This window comes from Bombus terrestris, chromosome 13, assembly GCF_910591885.1.
Source record: "Bombus terrestris chromosome 13, iyBomTerr1.2, whole genome shotgun sequence".
Taxonomy (NCBI): domain Eukaryota; kingdom Metazoa; phylum Arthropoda; class Insecta; order Hymenoptera; family Apidae; genus Bombus; species Bombus terrestris.
Genome location: NC_063281.1, coordinates 10,834,788 through 10,855,173, shown reverse-complemented (window position 1 = coordinate 10,855,173; position 20,386 = coordinate 10,834,788). Strand labels below are relative to the sequence as shown.

Genomic DNA, 20,386 nt, shown 5'->3' with positions numbered 1-20,386 from the left:
TGCCCCTGTTTATCCGATTATCGGATAGAACGGACCCGATAGGTCGATACCCTCGACTTATGTATTTCCGTTTTACGACGAAAATAATCGAAACAGAGAGACGAGACCGGCGCGAAATCGCATCGATCCCAGCACGATTGAATAACCTGCATTTGCCAAGCCGATGTGCCAACTTTAGCGTAAAACGACCGTTCGACCGTATAAGCTGGCATTGAAACCACGCTCTTGTTCGCTCCAGTGGAACCGATGATCGATCATAGTTGCCACCATCGCGCCATATTGCTGTCGTTTCTTCTAATAAAACACCGATATACCGCTGGAGAAAGTTCAATCCGCATTCTTCGCGGACCACTCGAGATTAGATATCTCGTGCGATATGACGCTCCTTAATTGCCAGCATACGTGTCGAAAGGAACCGCCGTCTTAGAAAGTAGAATATCCCTTAATTCTCGGGGAAATGCCTCCACCAGATTAATGGCCAATTTCCCCCTCTCCCACCCCATTCCCCATCCCTAAATCTCGACCGTTTTCTTCGAGTAGAATATATGTATCTATCTACTTAGGTTACCTATATGTATACATATGTATAGCCGGATTTACATACATTCCGATGATGCTCCGCATCGTTTCCCTCGTAGGTATCAAGTGCTGGTTCGAAACGTTGGGTTACATACATGGTAAGAGAGTAATGGAACTCTGGCATGGTTGCAAACTATCCATAAGGGATAATGAAAGCTTGCGAAGCGCCACGCATCGGTCTTGATGAAACGTGCTTTTCTATGCGGATATAGGATATTTAGCTCGTTTATCTAATTCCTCTGTTTCGTACGTGGAACAACGTACCATTAACGACGCGTAAGGGAAAATATACGATACGTAGGTTTTTCTTGAACTTTCGATTTCAATTCATTGCCATCAGTTTGGATAATTTTAATACAAACGAGATTTATACTTTAGGTGCGATACCTATTAGGTTTAAAGATGTAACTGTTAAAAAAAAAAAAAAAAAAAAAAAAAAATTAGGCGGTAACAAATTCACGCAGGTTTAATAAAAGTTGGTAAATGGAAATTTGTCGAACGTGTACGTCCGTGGTGTCAGAGAAAAAGTCCGATCGCCGAGTGTATTTGTGACGTTACGCAAGCGGTTAATTGGATCTGAGAAAGAGAATTTTGAATTATAACGATAGAAGAGCAGTGAAAGTATGGCGCTACTCGGATTAGTACGTGCTAATCTGACGTATTAATGGATCATTTAGCAGTCTCAGGAGATTACTCGTATCGTGTCGCGGTTACCTATATTTACCTTTCCATTTAGAATCTTTTACTATTAAACATCGATATCAACGGCGCGACGTTTTACCCGAGTTCGTATATTAAAGTATGATTCTTTAATAAAAATACGTTGAAAAAGAAACGATATCGTTGGAAATTTTACGAGGAATAAAGCATTCAGTTTATCCATTATTTCCACGCGGTGGAAGCGTCTCTGCCCTTCGACCCGCTTAAACGTTTTAAAGCCTTCTCTATCTTCTCTCTCTCTCTCTCCCTCTCTCTCTCTCTCTCTCTCTCTCTCTTATTGTTATCGTTCCCGGCTTTATTGGTTCTTGAAATTAAACTTCGAAATTGCGACGGTTCAGCTGCGGCTGAGTTATTATCGCTGGCCTACTGTTCGTCCAACCTTCTCTTTGCTCGTTTATGCATCGTCTATAAGCTTTCGCGCAATGTGTGTAGAATTGATCGATGACGCGTCCTCCAGCATGCTCTTCGTCATTATCCACTATATAACGTACTGCTGTACGCTCAACTTTCCAGGGTTATGAAGTGCGTTTCGTAATCAACCCGTTGGCGTCAAATTATCTCTGTCCACGGCAATTAAATTTTCCTGCAGCTCGGACTGGAAGTTTCGCTGTTAGAAAAAAAGGGTTAAAAATTTGTCGACGCGACAGTCTAAATATCGGAAATTCCTAATCATTTATATAATTTTCAAATACCTATGGCAATGTTATTTCGTATAGAGAAATGGAATTAGTTGGTAAAAATTTTGTGTAAAATTATCCTTACCCAAAAGTGGAAACAGCGTTTCTCTCGCTGTTTCTGAAGTCGTTGTCTTTTCACGAAAGTATTTATCGATAGGACAGTGCAAACGACTAAGGATTAAATCCTCGGATGACGATCTGTGCGTCGGCAAAAGTCCCATTCTACGTATCTATTTCGACGTTACCTTCCATAGGAAAACACAGTAGAAAAATAGCGGATTGTACCGACCATCCACGTTCGCTAATCAAAATTTTACCCTTTGGCTTTATCTTCGTCCACGAAAATGATGTTTTTCTGGAAGTCGATCCAGAGGAAGAAGTTTCTCCATCGGGAGAGAATAGAAAAATTGTTATTTTTCTTTCATAAAAATATTTATCAACGTGATAGCCCGAAACAGCAAGATTTCGATTCGCTGAACGTTTAGATCTTGGAAACGAATCTGCGCGTCAGCCAAAGTTCCATTTGATTTTTCGATATCCGACTGTAGCTTGTATGGAAAACACGATAGAACGGGGAACTGTATCGGTCCTTTGGACTTGCTAATCAAAAATTGTCCTCTTCGGCCCGGAACTGATAACGATCGAGGGATTGGTTAGCGGTGGAGAGAATACGATTTATCGCGGAAAAAACGCAAAAGAGTGCGGTGGAAACCGGTCACGAGAGCGCGTTCGTTACGGTTTTATTTGTTTCGGCTGGGGCAGAGGCGACGATCGATCCTCGGCGGCGTCGCAGCCGCCGTCGCCGCCGCCACCTTCCATCGCCTCTTTCTCTTGGTATCTCGGTGACTTCGACTCGCTCTACCTACACCAACCTAATCGATACTCGACCCGACTCGTCTCGATTCGACTATGCTCTCTTTCTACGGTAAAGACGATGACGAAGACGGCGACGACATCGTCGACATCACCGCCTCGGCCCGAGTCTTCCACCGAGCTTTTGTGTCTCGCAGGCGCTATCTAATCGCTTGATCGCGCTTCGAAGCACACCAGGATTCCGCTTGACTTCCCCCTGTTGACCTTCTGCTTCATCCCTCCAAGACGTCGCGTAATTATCGAACACAAACTGGATGCGACTGCTAAGGATAACGCCACTGAAATCCCTTCTCTCGTTCCTTTCTTCGTTTTTCCTACTTTTTCACAGGCGACGACGTCGATTCGCTTATCGAGATAGATTTTCCAGCGTGTTTTCCACGATGTTTTTATTCGTCGTGGCATCGCCGACACACCGAATTCCCACGACTTTGCTTTTCCCGGTGGCCAGTTAAAACGGATCCTGTCGCTAAACGAAAAGGTTCCTCGGACACCTGGATAGAAATTTCCTCGAAGAGCTCTCCACCGTTCTTCCGACTGATGCACAATGTGAAACGGTAATCTCGTTTTCCACGTTGGATGCGCGGATGATCAAAGAAAGCGGTAGACTGCTTGGCTGAAAAGAATAACGAAATTGCAATTTGCAATTTCATCGTCGGACAGAGCGTTGCTCTCGATAGAAATATTTAAATTGGAACGAAGCAGTCGTTGGTTATCGACGTTTTAATTCACCGATGGAGCACGTGAACGAGTAATTTTTGACGACTCGTCGCTTCGCTCCTCCCATGGTCGTCCCTGTTTAATTGGACGACATTACGTAAGGGCTAGCTAATGCGAGCATCAAGATCGCCGCCTCTCCAACTCTAATGTGTTATGAATTATGCACTCGAGGGTTAAGTCCCTCTTAGTCCCTCGGCTTACTTTGACGAGCCTCGCCCTCCTCTTGTATCATTATACGTTCAAGTAGAATTACCAGCGTCGTGCCGCCCGCATTTCCTAGCAGCACGGTTATTGCATAATTTCTCTTGCCCTGTCCCTTAAGCCTTTGAAGACAAACTCGGAGCGGTTTACGCGAAACACGCCTAACAGCGTTGTGCGTTGTTCTAACACCCGACGTATGCATCTAAGCCTCGGCTCCCTAAAAAGAACCTTCGCCTTTGGATATCGTAAAATACGTCGTTCAATGGACAGATTACCCCGCATTATGTGTTTTCCCGCATACGCCGTGAAAGATACTAAAGCAGTCGGATTAATTTGATTCGTTTTGTTTGAACGAAGCTTTAATACGTATTTTTCGCGAAACATTTATAAATTACACCAAGACCGGATGGAGACTTAGGATTGTATCAAATCCTGAAAGAGATCTGAGAAGCTACGTGAAAGCTACGATACATTTTTAGTAGAACCATAGATTTTACAGAGATCGTATACGTGAATTACGTTAATATAGAACGGGAGTATCTCTAATTCTTATCGTACGTTCAGGGTGTCTATTCACGTCCTATACTAATTCGTATATTTGCGGTAAACATGTCGTTGTACATTTTCGTACCAATCTTAAAGTGGACCAATAAATAAAGATCGCTTCACCACAGTCGTGACTAACGACATTCCAAAGTGTTTTATAATAAAAGTTTTGCCTGATAAGGCGATAAGTTACTTTTACGAGCCAGTTGAAATATTCGATGATCGTAACAAGCTTAATCCCTTTTATCATCGTCTCGCGTCTCGTTCTCGAGCAACGAATCCATACTACCGACTGGTCTCGTTCCAGGCTGTTGAACCGGCCACCATCGGGCTGTATCCATCGGTTTTCTTTATTTCCGGCCAAGGAATTACCGTTCCCAAGAAAACGTGCTCGCGAGACTTATCTGGCAGCCGCGTGCACAAGTTAGCGTGACGGAAAATGGGTGGGTGCATCTATTTTCGTTCGCCGGTCACGTAACTACTATGCGGACATACATTATGCGTTGCTACTCGAGGGTATTCATCGAGGTTGCGGCTTACACCTCTCGTGAGCTCTCTCGGTAGCTCGCGTACACATCGATGTGCCTGCGTAACAACGTATTTCGTGGTACGTAGGCGTCGGAAGTGGATGCGTATTACGCGTCAAGAGTTGCGGAGAGTTTCGCCTGTCTCGTACTCTCTATCTGTCGGAAGTAATTACACGCCACGTACTGTCCGATTGCCGGGGAAAAAGTTGTCTCTTTGATTTTTACACTCGACCAACCGTGCTCACGCTACAGCCTGCACAAACGATACATCTTAATGCGTCATTCTTGCCACGGATTATCAATCTTCCCGTGACCGCTACGAACCCTTTGATCGGTGCTTAACTTTTTTATAAATCACCGCATCGATTTCGTTTCGTCGCATCGCGTCTCCGATCGATCAATCACGCGGCTGGGTTTTCATGGATGAAATATCTCTGTATTTTTCTCGTTCCAATGGGTTATAGTGCATTACGAAAGTATTCCAACACTTATCACTGAAACTGTCCATTCGCCGATTCGGTCTCACCGATACGCCGCTTGCTAGAATATGTACTATACGGAATAGATACTTGGATCAAGCGGATTTACTCTTCGATTCCTTGCTACAATGTTGGAAAATCTCATCGAATATGCTTTTTGAGGCCACGTACGTGCTCGTAAATTATATGTTATTTTATTATATGCTGTACGCGTGCGCTCGTTCAAACGCTTGTCCGTATAACGACGCCTGGTATTAGTATGGTTTTATTAACGCGTAAATGAAATAAGATAAAGTTAAATTAAATCAGGACCGTCAGTGTGGTAGAAAATATTTCGAAATTTCATTAGCATTCTAATAAGACAGTCATGAGGGCAATAAGGGAATCAAAGTTGTTGCAGAATTATAAACTTTACCAATACGAGCACGACAGTCGAGACTCGCGACGGTATTAATAAAAATTCAGAATATTCCATATAACGTAATATATTCATAAAACGTATCTGCGAGTATCGAAATACTTTCACGGGCCTGTGTGTGTGTGTGTGTGTGTGTTTGTGCACGAGCTTCTTTCGCGTGTTTCGTGGCGCATTTATGCCGGAACTTTCATATAGAATGACATATTACGCGATAAGAATTTGCCAGCGCCAATTCTTTCTTCCATAGCCAAGTAATTTATGCTATGATAATCGAGGTAATAAACGACAAGCAAATAAAACTCGTGGTTCGAAAAGTTTTCCTAGATTTTGACGATCGCTAACTCTGGCCAGCTAACTCGTTGAAGATCTTCGATTAAAACTTTTTCCACGATCATTTTTTCTTCTTTGAACACTCCATTCGGCGTAAATCTTTGATACCTCGGCCAGTCGTTTTCGATCGTGGGTTACGATAATCTTCGCGCACCGGGCTTTTTGATTATTCCTCGCGACGCTTCGCACGCGTCATTCACCGGAAATGCGTTGGATCGTGCAGAATGTTCGCGGCATTTCCGACGGCGCCAGCTTTCAACGCTTTTCACCTGGCCGGCAAATGCTCGGCATACCTCTGCCCACCTAAAAATCAACACGTGTCCCACAGGCGCACCCCAGAGTTGGCCTGTGCACAAGTTACCCGTACTTTTATCGCATTGTGAAACGGTCGAGAGCGAGAAATCATGAACAGGAACAAACTCCGCTTTCGGTATCTATATCGTATCGCGCGAAAGTCTATGAAGGAAACAGCACGAGGCTGCGATAAAATTGCCAGCCGTAGAATTTCTTTTTTAACCTTCCGGAGATTGCGTTTGATCTGACAGAAACACCTGCCACTTTTGTCGTAAATATTTTTTGATGGTTACGGCGTACAAATAGTTGACGAAATTTTTATGTCGCTCACCGATTAATAACACTTTGGGCATCTACCGTGGAAAGCTTTTTTATCATGGTGTCTCAGTGTAACGAGAAATGTAAATACAAACAACCAGATATTTATTATCGCGGTATAGTCGTAACGATAGCAGAGAAGAAAATTATTGCCATCTCTTCCCCCTCCTCCCGGGGAAGAACTAGTGTTCCGATACTTGAACGATGATATACAGCTATAGGTGGGCCAGTTATACCTATAAATCATTTATATTTCATGAGTACTCTTTTGTATGAAAAATTTCTATATCTGGAAGAAGCGATGAAAGGGAGGAACGAAGATGTGGAAAGGGTGCAGATACACCGTGACCTACGACGAAACGTTTAGTATTGTGACCTCCGCAAGGTTAAGGAAAATCCTCGTTCGTTTTACGCTCAGGATATAGCTGACATTTGCCGAAATATGTTGCACGATCCTTAGGAGAGGAAATGGTCGCGTGCATATTCCGCAGGTTAGATATTATCGCTAGGAACAGGGCAATATTCGGAGTGACAAAGTACGAGGAATTAGGGACAGGAAGGTAAAGCACGGCGGAGTAGCGCTCGATCTTGATAATTTGACGAACAGGCAGCGAGGTCAAAGGACGATATCGATAGGCTTCACGAGGCTGATTATTTTCTCGATTCCGGCGCATTCAGCGCTGCCGCTATTAGTCTCTGGCAGCTGCGATGCCAAGGCCATTCCCAAGGGACATTGGAATTGCTTCCGCTCGTATTTGAACTGGCTTTCGATATTCATGCGGCCGAAATGAAGGAACGGAGCCGTATATATCAGGGCCGTGTACCTTCGCGCCGGTTGGTTCCAATTGTTCGCGTGTAGAGGTGTCCTTTTTCTGTGCTCGACGCCGGCTGAAGAGCCCACTCGTGCCGATCGATCGATTGGAAACTATTCCCGGCCATTACGCCGGAGTAGTCACCAGTGGGAGAAGGACGACTTCACCGGGGGAGGCCTGTTGCCACGACGGAGACAATAAACGAGGAGAAAACGCGCGTGGCAAGGGGCGGCGACCATCCTCTCTCCCTCGTTCCACTGAATACGAGTGATTCATTATGCATCCGACAACTGCAAGATCTGTGCAAGTGCAACAGAGGAAAGTACGTACGCGTAGCAGAGCGACAATCACGGTAACGATGGCCTAATAATGGAAACAAACGGTAGCGAATCAATCGGGGCTATTTTAACGATCGATGTGCCTCGAGGGTTGCCACTGTTTCTTCTTTTTCTACGCGTCGATCGACCCGCTTCTCAACGTCGATTCGCTTTGATTCGCGGATGGCTCGTTCCTCCATAGAGCACGATATGGATCTAACGAGGCATAACGGGTAATCGAGCACGAAGAATGACAAGTGCGTTCTTCTGTTCGTAATTAGCAAGACGCTTGTCGTTTCTATCCGAATCGTGGCAATTGATCGAACGTACGAAGAAAACGAAAATTGGGATCTCGTGAACGATTACACAACGATATGTACGAAGGGAAACAATTCGTTAAAGCTGTTCGAATAAATTAGAACGATATAGTAAAAGTTGATAAATGTGGTCTCTTTAAAATATTATATTATAGAAGAGCATCTTATAGGAACAGGTTATATTTTCTGTCTGTATTTTGCTCCGTTTATTTCCATCGAGTGCGGTAAATCGGCGTTTCCTCGTGTAGTTAAGTAAATAGACGAATCTTTTTTCGTCGAATAGGAGTTTTCGTTCGAGATTAAAAATTCAACGCATCGCGTACCGGGCGATGTTCGATATAACAGAAGCGTAGGAAATTTAAGTGGATAAAAAGTAAATGTCTATTTTTCATCTGAATCGATTCGCCTCTCGGTATTTGCACTTTCGATGGCTTCCTTTTTATCCCAGATATGTTTCTAGTTGCATAGGTAAATAGTAAATACGTTTCACTTGGCGACTATCTAAATGGAATATTGGAGAAAAAGATCGAAAGAAATAAACGGGGAGACAGTGAAAAAGAAACGCGTTAAATTACCATTTCCATTGCAAACAAAATCTCAAGAATCTAAATACCGAGAAACGGATGGCACGTGCTTAATTTAACATTCCCGGCAAAGTACATTTTTGCATAATTCAAATACGTTTCTGACGCGAATTCGAGAAGCAAAAGTCTCCGTGGAAACGCGTTTCAAAGAGCTGCTGCTGTCTGTCGAGGATTCAATCCGCCATAGAACTATACAAAAAACGGTTCTTTTACAAGGAACATCAAAGCATTTGGGGCGGCCGAGTTTGGCAGGAGTCTCGATCGAAGTTGAAACTCTCGCCGCCGTCAAAACCAAAAATTCGACGGTAACGATTTTCGAGAGCGTGATATCGAATCAAAGCGCAGACAGTAATCGGTCGTTCGTCGATTTTCTAATCTCATCGAAGATGTCAGATATTTACTGCGCGGAGCAGATCAAGATTCCGCCGGCGTATCCGAACATTATAAAACAGTATGCGAAAGCCGCCATTCGTACACAACCGTACGATCTTTTGCAATGGACCTGCGCTTATTTTCGAGCCCTTGCGAACTGCGATATTCCCCCTGTCAAAGTAAGTGCCTAACCTGTTCGTGATTTTCTTCGGACTTTTTCGTTTTCTCAGAGACGTTAAAGGAGTTGTTCCGGGAGGGTGGGGGTGAAAGGATGACGCAAGAAGAATACAGGGGATGATAGCTAAGATCGAGAAAAATGAAATAGGATAAGGAACTCGTGCAGAAAAATCGTGGTGCGCGTTTAATCTCGCCGGTTTGTCTCGTTCGAAGATAAAGCGAAACGTGTGTCGCTGACGTATCTTTTCTACATCCCTATTATCTTACAAAGGGATGATTAAAGTTTATTCCAACGGACGTTCGTTCCTTTTCGAGTGCTTGTTCGAGTAGCCTCGTTAAACGTAATCTTTTCTATCGCATCCATTGTACGTTATACGTTTAAAACCCCGTCGATCCGTATCGTATAATTAAGCGGATAGATAAGTAAATCAATCCTCCGGCTAAATTTAATTATTCAAGTTCGGTTAATGGCATTTCGTTTGGTTTGCATGGTAGAGTCCGTTTAATCAGTCTCGAAGCAGCGCTAAGAAACGTGTTCCATAGGTTGAATCAGATTTTCGAACACAATTAAGAATTTCGTACCAAGCACGTTTAATTCTCGTTGGTTTTCGAGCACGCTAACTTTCGTTATACCTTTCAACGTGTTTCTGCCATCGTGATACAAACCGACGAAAAAAGGGTGACTCTTTTTATGAAAAATTAAGTGGAAAACGTAGAATAAAGATTTACGTACGAAGCTTCGGCTGGCCGTGATTTATCGCGATTTTTATTGCAACGATCGTACATGTACGAAGATCGTGAATCGAGGCATGTAAATTGAAATATCGATCGACTCAGGCTCCATCGGGGGTCATTAACAGCGTACAACTTTTTTGTTCGATAGGAATTTACCGGGATTCTGTCAATTCGTTCGCCTAGAATCTAAATTTCCCAGATTTAATTGCGATCGGTTCGATTAACCAGCCAGACTGAGGAAAATCGATTAACTCGGTTAATCGAAACGATCGCTGTAAATTAATCCGCTCGGTCGAGACCGCTGGTCGTTTATTGGCCACCTCTAACGCCCACCTTTTCGGGATTTTTCTTTTTTAACGTTGATGCATTATAGACGACGTCCATGACCGGACGCGAATAGAATCCAGTTATGGGATTCCAGCCTTGAACTATCGGATTTCCCTATTTTCCTAGTTTGTTCTCTTAGCATTTTTTGCTCGCTTCCAACGACCAAAGTAATCTCGGTCTGACATAAAGCATCCACGTCCGTGACCCGAAACAATACTCGAAGGATTCCGGTCCGGCCGAGACATTGCTCGTGCTATTTTTACACAGGGTGTATAAATTTCAAGCTTTATCTCGACAAAGACGTTTCCAGTAATGCTTATTTTGTTTCCAGAGAGAAAGACATCTTACGATGTCCGTTGGTTAACACGTTATAGCTTAATAAATTCGTCACGTACCAAATTACAACGCCTACCTAAATGAAAACAGTTAGTAGTTAGTAGTTACGTTAAAAGAAAATAAAAGCCACCTTGAAATCTAGGCGTTCGCCTAGATAAGATTTCCGAGCTTCGTAAAATACACTGTCTCCACTTTTAACATATTTTCCAACGACCAATAGTTAAAACAAGCTAACCAAATAGCAAACATAAAATAGATTCCGTGCAATCACCCCTATATCGAGATTCTTGGCTTACTTTCTCTCTGTTGTTTCAAATAAGCGTTAAGCAAACGGTTATTAACCGGCGAGAACGAAACGGCGTTGCAAGGTCGAAAGAAAATTTTCACCTTCGATCGTCGCGTTTATTTCTGAATTACTATCGTGTTTACACGCGATCCTTTAACGGCCTATGAACCCACGCCGTTTCTTCCGCTTGCGTAAAAGCTATCGATCTGTCGACGCCACAGTTGTTACAGTTTACAGTTTACCCTTTACGTTAACTCCGCGTGATCGAGTTACGGACATTGCCTATGACCTATCATCGTCGATAACGTAACGTCCCAAGCAATTGTCCGCTTGGTGATCATAGATCGTTAACCTTGCGGTATATTTTCTTAGGAAAGATTAGAGTACCCTCCCTTCAGCCATCCATCAGGTATCACTCCTGGCTACCTGAAGACCCTCGTGAACGTGTTCGGTCACGTGGAGAACGTTTGCCCGAGAAGGATACTGTCAAGCTGGCAGGGCATCTCTTTACCCGAAACAACCCTTTTCCGAATGTTGCTGGTAGGCAAATTTTTGCCCGAGAAAGAGTGCGACTTTTACAAATTCCTGGCGATCGCTTGCGGATTCTTGGGCAAGGTAAGCCGTCTGGCCTGAAAATAGCACCTCCCTCCCAACATTCTCGTATGAAATACCTAAAATAGAGCCTGCCTATAAGCCCACCTCCTCCTCTAGCGTGTGATCTTTATTGCGTCCTAAGAATAGTATTTTTAGACCAGACTCGTTCATCGATTTAATAATCTCTTGGTATCAACGTACATCTCGTGATTGATGAAGCAGCAGCGGTTTTTATTGCGTGGGTGTATCGGTATAAGCTGGCATAAACACGGGCACTTTTTTAGCCCGGTCGGCAACGAGTCGGCACGATCATAGTTTTTACCGCAAGGTCGTTTATTAGTCTAAAATAATTGTACCTCTTGGATCCTCTTTACAAGAAAATTCAGTGGTGGCAAACGCGTAACGGATAAAGATAGTTCGATATTTTTTTCGGATTATACGAAACGTTATCGGAACGATTTACTAAGAGCTTATGCTCGAAACAAAACGTTCAACTAGTTAATGAAATTTTTCTCCGCCGTGAAAGAGAACGTTTCTCAACGATCTTTTTGTATCAACGATCTTTCGAAAATACATAAAATTGCTGCGGACGAGGCACGTTCCTCCGCCATGTATTTCATTCACCGGACCTTAATGCGAATCGATGAATCATCGTTACCGGCTGAATTAAATTAATCACTCGCCATTGTTGCCGGCTACCAATTCGCGCCGATTCACCTACATCCTTTGTGACTTACCCCTGCAGAATCTATTCGAAACGATGATATACGTGTGCGAATTGCTGACGGAGGAGCCAGAAGGCGGCTCGGCGATGATATCCGTGCGAACCTTCGTCCGCCTCTACGAGTATCTGGCGATGCTCGATTGCAGCGGCGAATGTCCCTATGTGATAATGGAAGATGACACGAAGGAGATTTCACCTCCCAGTGAACCGTCTACCCTCACCAGCACCTTCGACTCTAAACTGTATCTCGTGCCATCCGCAGTGGAAGAGGTAAAAAGCGAATTTACGATCACGTTTACACCATCGCGGATGATTCATCCACCGTGAAAGAACGGAGAATTTATTCCGGAGATCGTAACGCTTATAACCAGAATTAAACATTTTTATAGCCCAAAGATCTTAGATAGTACGTTGGTCTAAATTATTTCGATTAGGAACAATCGTCGTAAATAGCCAACGTTCTTTTCGCTTACACGGCGATAATTATCGATGACGGAACTTTCTTTCTTCGGGTTATTAACGAGGTAAAAATTAATTTGTCAATGTAAAATTCGTTCTTCGATCGATTACTCGAAGACTATGGTTGTTTACTCGTTGCTGGACAAATCTGGACGTATCACTGTCGCTTCGTTATGAATCATCATCCGTTTGATTCATCAGAAATGGAGATTTGCCCTACTTTATTCATTGGCCACTTTAGACACTCGCTTTGACTGGAATACAGACGAAAACAATCTCTACTCCTTGCGCTGTTCTTTAATCAGTTACTCGAAAACTAGGTTCGTCAGTAGCAATGGCTGTTTACTCGTTACCGCACGAGATTACACTTATCACTGTGTCTCTCCACTACGTATGAATCATCCATTCACTTCGATATTTTGTACGCTGGTCGCTTTAGACGTTCGCTTTGCGTGAAATACGAGTATGGATGAAGACAATCTCTATGCCTTTCATCGTGGATGAAACATTCGCGCGTCAAACGTTGTAAAGCGTAAGTTCACCTTAATCCCATTTTTCATCGAATCGAAAGTTCGATTCGCTGGTCGATACGCGAGTACATCGTTTAATAGAGAGTAAAAATGTAGCTACGCGTGCGTTCTGTGGCGCGATGTACAATTCGGTCGGAGATTATCTACTGTGGTTCCCGGTAGCTTATTCGGCGAGTGGCGAATGATTTTTCAGAGCATTCGGGATCGGTCGCGATTAATGGAACGGAAAAGGTTGCGAGAGCGAACGAGCGACTCGACGAGCTCGTCGAGTGCTTTCCCGGCAATCACCAAATATAATTTCGTTAATAACGCACCGATGCAAATGGAATCGCCGCGCAATCGAAACAGGGCCAGAGAAATAATTACTCGATGCGTGGAACCGGGTGTTTCAGCGCCCTCGGTAAACGGCGAATCGCGGATGCGTAGCGCAAATTTACAGAACGTACTGATTGTAGCATATTTTAGCGGAAACGCTGCTTTTCCCTGGTGTGAGTCGAGTTAATTCAGTGAAAATCGATCGGATCCGAAGGCAGAGGGTACCGATACTCGGCCAATTAATGCTTTTGCCAGTCATTCCTCCCCGTTCTCTCTGTCGTTCTCCGACAAACATGCCACTTTTAATCGAACTGCCGTCAGGAAGAAGAATCCGGCAAGCTGGATGTTTGTCCGTTTACTCCCAGCGAAAGTCGATCTTCCGGGATCTTACAAGTTTTGAAGGATTACAGCGGCGACGCACGACCTTCCGAAGTCGACGAAGCGCAGCAGGAAGTCGTCGTTGAGGCGCTAAAAGACCGGATCGACGTCGGATCGATGGTATCGGAGAAATTATCGGAGAAAGAGGTTCGTAAATAAGCGGAACGTATCGGGTCGTATAAAAAATACGAGCTGTGGATAAAAGCGCTACTTGGTTTAATTATGTCGCGGTAACGAATGTTGAATCGCGTGGATTGGATAGCTGATTTTCTACCTCGGAGGAGCGTTGAAAAACCGTGTCCCTTTAATTTCGCTTCGGGAATGAGTTTACTGTTTGCTCGTCGTTCGTTAAACGTTACGATTTTTCTCTGCCGGCAGACCGAATGGTAATCTTGCAATCGTTTCCCCGCCGTTCGGTGTTTGTTTGACGACTGAAAAAAACAATTAATCTTTGATGCGCGGCTGATTTCTCTGCTATTTTTAATACAACGTATCGAACGTTTCGTTTAGCGAGAATCGAAGAGCGAGAGTCGCGTTAACGTTGGTCGCGATTCGTCGCAACCTGCCGTTCCTGACATCCATTTCTTCGACACGGACTACAGCGTTTACGACAGAGACTCGTTTCTGTATTACGGAGAAGAGGATAGAGGAGAGACGACGGTGTCGTACGAGGAAATCGATGACTACGAACCCATCGGGCTCGAAAATATCCTTCACGGTATTTGCGAATGTCTGGAGCCTGTTCGTGAAACGGTACGCGCCCCGACGCCTCCGCCACCCGACCCTTTCGAGGGGTTTCTGGAAAGAATGAAACAGGAGATAGACGAAGGCCGTCTCGAGATGCGTTTTCGAGTGGAGGGAATCGGTCCACCAGTCTCGACAAATCGCATTACAGCCGTGAGTCTGTGGCTGTCAGACTGTGCTCGTCGCCAGGAAGGGCTGGTTGGTCCGCGAAATATCAGACATTTTCTTTGCCCCGATCTTCAGGATTGCCAACACGATAACAACGTGGATTGAATGCGATCGATAGCTTGCACCGTGAGAAATATATCTGTCACACGATATATCCGTAGTTGAGTGGTCGCAATGAGCTAAAAAAGGTATGTACATTGATCCGATAACGTTGAAATTCTTGTCTGGGTTCGTGACACATTATAGCGGATCGCGTAAGTAATTTGAACATTCACCAGAGAACAATTTTTTTATGAATACGTTACACGAAACTTTTTGAAATCCCATTCGCAACACGATGAGACAGTAGTATCGTGATTATAATATTTGTAAAATTTACGACCGTCACAGAAACGTGTGCAGGTGATGTTCGTTACAAAAATATATTTGGTAAAAAAAATTAGCGCCTATATAATAAATTTAATAAAAAGCCAGCATACAGCATAATCTTGGAGATATGTTTAGCGATGGAAATGGCCGTACTAATTATTGTTACTCACTAATGTAGTAATAATTGAACGTTCAAATATTTGGCGAAATGTATCCACTTAAAAGATATCTTGTATTATATCTTCTACACATTCGTTAGGAATTTTCAGATTCGTTTCAAATTTGATCAATGTAATCACCATAGTCGTGCTTCGTTACAGCGTTAATGAAATATTTGAAAACATTTTGCGTGACTCGCGTAATATGTTCGCGTTAATTTGATATCGTTGAAATTTTTGTCTGTCAATGTGACACAGAAAGAGACACGTGTTGCTGGGAAGTCTGCGCTCGTCCAGAAGCGCGATACACGTACATGCCCCTGTTCACGTTCGTGGTCCGCGATTCGAACTAACGAATAATTTACGTTGCAGAGATCATTAAAATATATAGACGGACGAATCGTGCGCGGCCACCTATAAAACATCAACGTGTTTCGACCGTTTGCATTTTATTTCGCGCCACGCAGAGATAATAACCGTCACGAAACGCACGCAACACACGCTGTTTGCCTTTTAACTTGGTGCATAAATTATGGCTGGTAACAGTGAAATTTATGCACGTTTCGGGCCATTTCAAATTCCTGTCGTGATTCGAAGTTTCGTCCAAATTCGTCGCGTTACACGTTCGCTTTTGTAATTGGTCTTTCGGTGTCTTAAAAATTTTGTTGACCGATTATCGCATGGCCCGGACGTAATTTCTAAGAATGAAAGCAATGAAACTGGGCCATAAATGGGAAACACTTTCTCATATAAGCGTAAGAAACAGCCTACTGTGCAATTGTACTCCGAACACTGTCGGACTTCCGCCGGACAAAATTTGGAGGAAAAGTATCTCAAATACTACTTTAAGAAATTCTAGAAACAGAAGGAACCACTTGTCCTTCTGCTTTTCAATATTTCCCCGAGTTTTTGGGCCTCCATCGTATTCTTCCCCGTTTGTTTTCTGGCTGTTGCTCCATGTGTACCATGCAGGTCCTTGGATTGTCATGCGTTTTCGCACTCTGGCTCGTTTCTCGCGTCTCTGTTCACGCATTTCAACCTGTTATGTTCAGAAATTCCGATCCATTTTCTGATACTGAAATTGAGTACGAACTGTCGGAGAGATGGATTCCTTCTTACAATTACACTAGGATATTTCCAGGTAAAAGCAAATGTAGACTTTATATTTTCTATGTGATTCGCTTACAGTAAAAGATCGTTTTCGTCTAATACGAACATCCAAACTGACGAGCGGACAAAATAAAATCGGTCGCTGCGTACTTTTAATAAATTAAACGAATGTTCGTTAGAATTTTATATTCAATTTTTGAAGATTTTATCAGCAAAAAGTATTAAAAGTTCCTATGCACAGGGCGAGTGGGTAAAAACCACTGGCGAAAATAGTTCGTTATCTAACAACTTTATCAAGAAATGATCACACTCTTTTACCTCAATAAATTTCATCTCGAGCATATTTTGATAAAGTCAATAAACAACGAGTTATTTCTCTTTTTACTGATTCACCCTGTATAGTCTATTCTTTATGGACGTTCTCCATGTTCTTATATTCCCTTTCCGCAGATACATTATGGTGCGGCATAGGTAATATATCAAGTGGACCGGATCAGTTAGGGCGTTTGAAATCAACAGATGCATGCTGCCGAACGATGTAATCGACGCTTATCAGAAGAAACACGGATTAACTAATCACGCCTTTTACAGCAGGTTTTTTCTTAACGTTGTTCTTATTCTCCGCGCTTTTGCCGGAATTCTTTCTAGCGCGAAGCCCGCGGCATCGGTGCCGAACCAAAGGGAAGTTTCTTTTCTAGCGCGCTCGTGTTTCGAGGCAGACGTTCGGAATTAATTCTTCTTCCTCGGAGCGACGTTGTTTCTCGTAAGGGGTGCAGGATTTTCCTACAGTGTTGCACAGAGCGAGACTGTAACGTTGGCTTTCAAGCCTGACGCGGACAACATCCAGGCCGTTAAACGTTCTACTTTTATCATAGAAGTACGCGAATGTTAACGAGCGCGGTAATGCCAGGTTCGCGTGAACGCCTACGCGGAATTTTCGTCCGGAATCGACCAAATGTCCAGTATCCAGTGAGAAATTGCGCACGATTAGACATAACGCTATGCGCGAATTGTAGGCGTGCCTAGCCGGTTGCTACCTCGTATGAATCATTCGCCGTGAATATCGAACGCTAGTCGAGTCAAGATGAGAAGCCGGAATTTGTATCTCGGTTACTTTTCCTTGCAAGCTGCTCCTTGAAACTCAGAAAATGAAAGCCATCATCGAGCAGTTGCGATCCGATGTAGAACTTTCATCTTGCCGACGTACTATTCCATTTAAGTAAGTTTTTTACTTTCCTAACCGAACCGTGGGTGCCATAATACGTAGGATCATAAGGTTCCTACTACTATTTATTCGATAGATATGAAAATACATTAAAATTTTTAACGACTTTTAGAAATAGCTTATTCGCTATCAACTAGTTGGAGTTAAATTTCAAATGTTCCTTCGATTGCAAGTGGTCAACTTTAAAAGCTTCAATAAGCAGATTTGGACATTTTTCGAACAGGTTAAGTTGCGACTGCGACGAAAAGTTCCGTCAATGTCTTAAAACATCGAAAGACGAAACAAGCGCCAAGATGGTAGGATTCGGTTATTTCACCTTATTGAGAACGCAATGCTTCCGAGTGGATTATCCTATCGTGGACTGCATAGAAAGATCCTGGTTGTAAGTGTAATTAACGTTCGATACGGACGGATGATTGTTTTCCTGTGAATTTCAGCGAACAAAGAGCGGAGCATGACAAAATAACTTTTCATTCTCTTGCGCGATAATGTATGAAATAGTATCTCAATGTAATGTCTGTGTCAAATAGTATCTCAATAGTAATCAATGGAGCAGAGAGAGAGTTACAATTTATATATTATTGATCTCGTGCTGAATTGTGCAATTTCGAATCAAATATAAGGGCGATCGTATAACTTATAGATATCATTTTTAAAACTATTTTATCATCGATCTCGTTACTGTCACACAAGCATTTATTATACATTAATATTAGATACATAGTATTAGTCCAATTGTGCAAGAGACTCTAGTTATGTAACAAATTTAGAACAATATATTGCAACGTATGAATGGTATACTGTCTAGTATACAGAATAACGTATACAGAAATGTTCAGAAATCGCCGCAAGAATACCCGATCGAGTATATTTCCTCGTACAGTCCAATGGACTGGATTATGAAATATACATGAAACAAAGCACGCTCGTATCACGCAGTCTCGCTGATCTATCGCAAATACAACACATATTCGTCTAGCAAAGAAATAATCGCGCAGAAATACAAACTACAATCACCTCAAAGAGAATCTTCTTACAATTACAGTTTGAGACGTTGTAAGAAGTACAAGTTCGATACGAAAGGTCAGAAAAAGTATCAGTGGTTCGATTTACTTGAATACTAATCTTAAGGGCGATCCACAGACGACATCGAACATCTTCAAAAAAGTCGATATTGTAGAACTCAATTTGTAACAAAGTTGTAAAATAGCAGCGTAAGGATATAAATGTCACAGCCTATCAAAATTACGATATGTCGCAGATATTCACAGACTAAATAAAACGTTGATAGAACCTTCTAAATTTACAGAATAATTTGTTCCTATTTTCCCGTCAGATTGGAGATTTATTAAGACGATGAGAGAAATGCGCGGATCGCACGAAACTAATTTTGGCTCTCAACACATTCGCATCCGGTGGCAGCAACGTGTTGTCAGGTGTTAGTGTTTGATGATACCACGTTGGTATCGTACGGAAGTCGACCTTCTGCCTAAACTATACGAACTTGGAATTTTTTACCAGAAAAACACCGGCTACTGATTAAAATTGCTAATAAATTTAGGCGAGCGACGAAGCGTTTATAGTATAAGCGGAAAGTGGGTGCAGAAGTGCTGCGCATGAATTTTCACGAGACTGTTTGGCTACTTTGGATATCCATAAAAGTATTTTTAATAATATTATAAAAGATATCTGTAGATGTTTTATTATCGAGCAATCTATATTCGCGCACGTTAAAGATACAAATGGATAATAAAATATCATGAACACGTTCGTTATTATCATCGATGGAAACAGATCGTATTTTGTTTCTTGCGCTTACGTACGATATATTTAATAATACGATGTACTTTTTAAATCAGAGTACGAGTATTTTGCTTAATACGACGCGAGAAACGGAAGTGCCAAAAAACGAAAAAGAAAAGATAGGAAAAACGAAAGATTAATCCGAAATAATGTACTATATATTCTATGTGTATAACCGAAAGATAATAACCATCACGAACCGCACGTAACACGCATTGTTTTAACTTGTAGATAAATTTATACACGTTTCGTGGCGTTCCACATTCCTGTCGTGATTCGATCATTCGTTTCAAATTTGTTCCATCACAGGTCTACTTTCGTACTTACTTCTCGACGTTTACAAATTTTATTGGCAAATTATTGCATCGACCGAACGTAATTTCCACGATCAGTGGCGCTGAAACTGGGTCGTAAATGGGAAATATTTCCTTATATAAGTCTAAGCAATAGCCAAACGCGCACTTATACTCAGTTCATCGTCGGAAGGAACCGCATCTAGCTCTGCTTTTCGGCATTTTCCGAGTCTTTGGACCTCCATCTTCTTTATTTTCGCCTCTTTTTCCGCCTGCCGTGTACCATGCGGATCCTGGAATCGTCGTGCGTTCTCGCTCCCTGGCTCTCCTTCCATTTCTCTCTTCGCACACATCAGCGTGTTATGTTCAGAGATTTGCTGACAATGAAATGATAAAACCATCGGAGAGGATAATATTCCTACGTACAAGCAAATTTAGACTTTACGCTATGGAAGTGCATCGCGGAGTTTTCATCCACCGTGAAAGATCATTTTCGTCCAAGACGGTCAGCCAAACCGACGAACGAACAAAGCAAAGCCAGTAAAGTACATTTACATACATTTGATAAATTCAG

General features: G+C 42.7%; 2 protein-coding genes across 3 annotated transcripts in view; both read left to right on the top strand.

Annotated features, from left to right (window-relative positions):
- LOC100651851 (transmembrane protein 132C) overlaps positions 1 to 20,386 on the top strand; it is an 81,396-nt gene that overhangs the window by 24,783 nt on the left and 36,227 nt on the right. The window lies entirely within an intron of this gene.
- Positions 17,099 to 19,018, top strand: LOC100651730 (phospholipase A2). The gene is made up of 3 exons (XM_048411230.1): positions 17,099 to 17,710; positions 17,940 to 18,098; positions 18,762 to 19,018. The coding sequence occupies exons 1-3, from the start codon at positions 17,640 to 17,642 to the stop codon at positions 18,838 to 18,840; spliced, it is 309 nt and encodes a 102-aa protein (XP_048267187.1). The 5' UTR covers positions 17,099 to 17,639; the 3' UTR covers positions 18,841 to 19,018.

Excerpts from the sequence above, each read along its gene's own strand:
- LOC100651730 (XM_048411230.1), top strand. The coding sequence starts at position 17,640 with ATGAAAGCCATCATCGAGCAGTTGCGATCCGATGTAGAACTTTCATCT. Across the intron at positions 17,711-17,939 it reads CGACGTACTATTCCATTTAA|GTTAAGTTGCGACTGCGACG; the intron begins GTAAGTTTTTTA and ends TTTTTCGAACAG. Across the intron at positions 18,099-18,761 it reads TGCATAGAAAGATCCTGGTT|TTTGAGACGTTGTAAGAAGT; the intron begins GTAAGTGTAATT and ends TTACAATTACAG.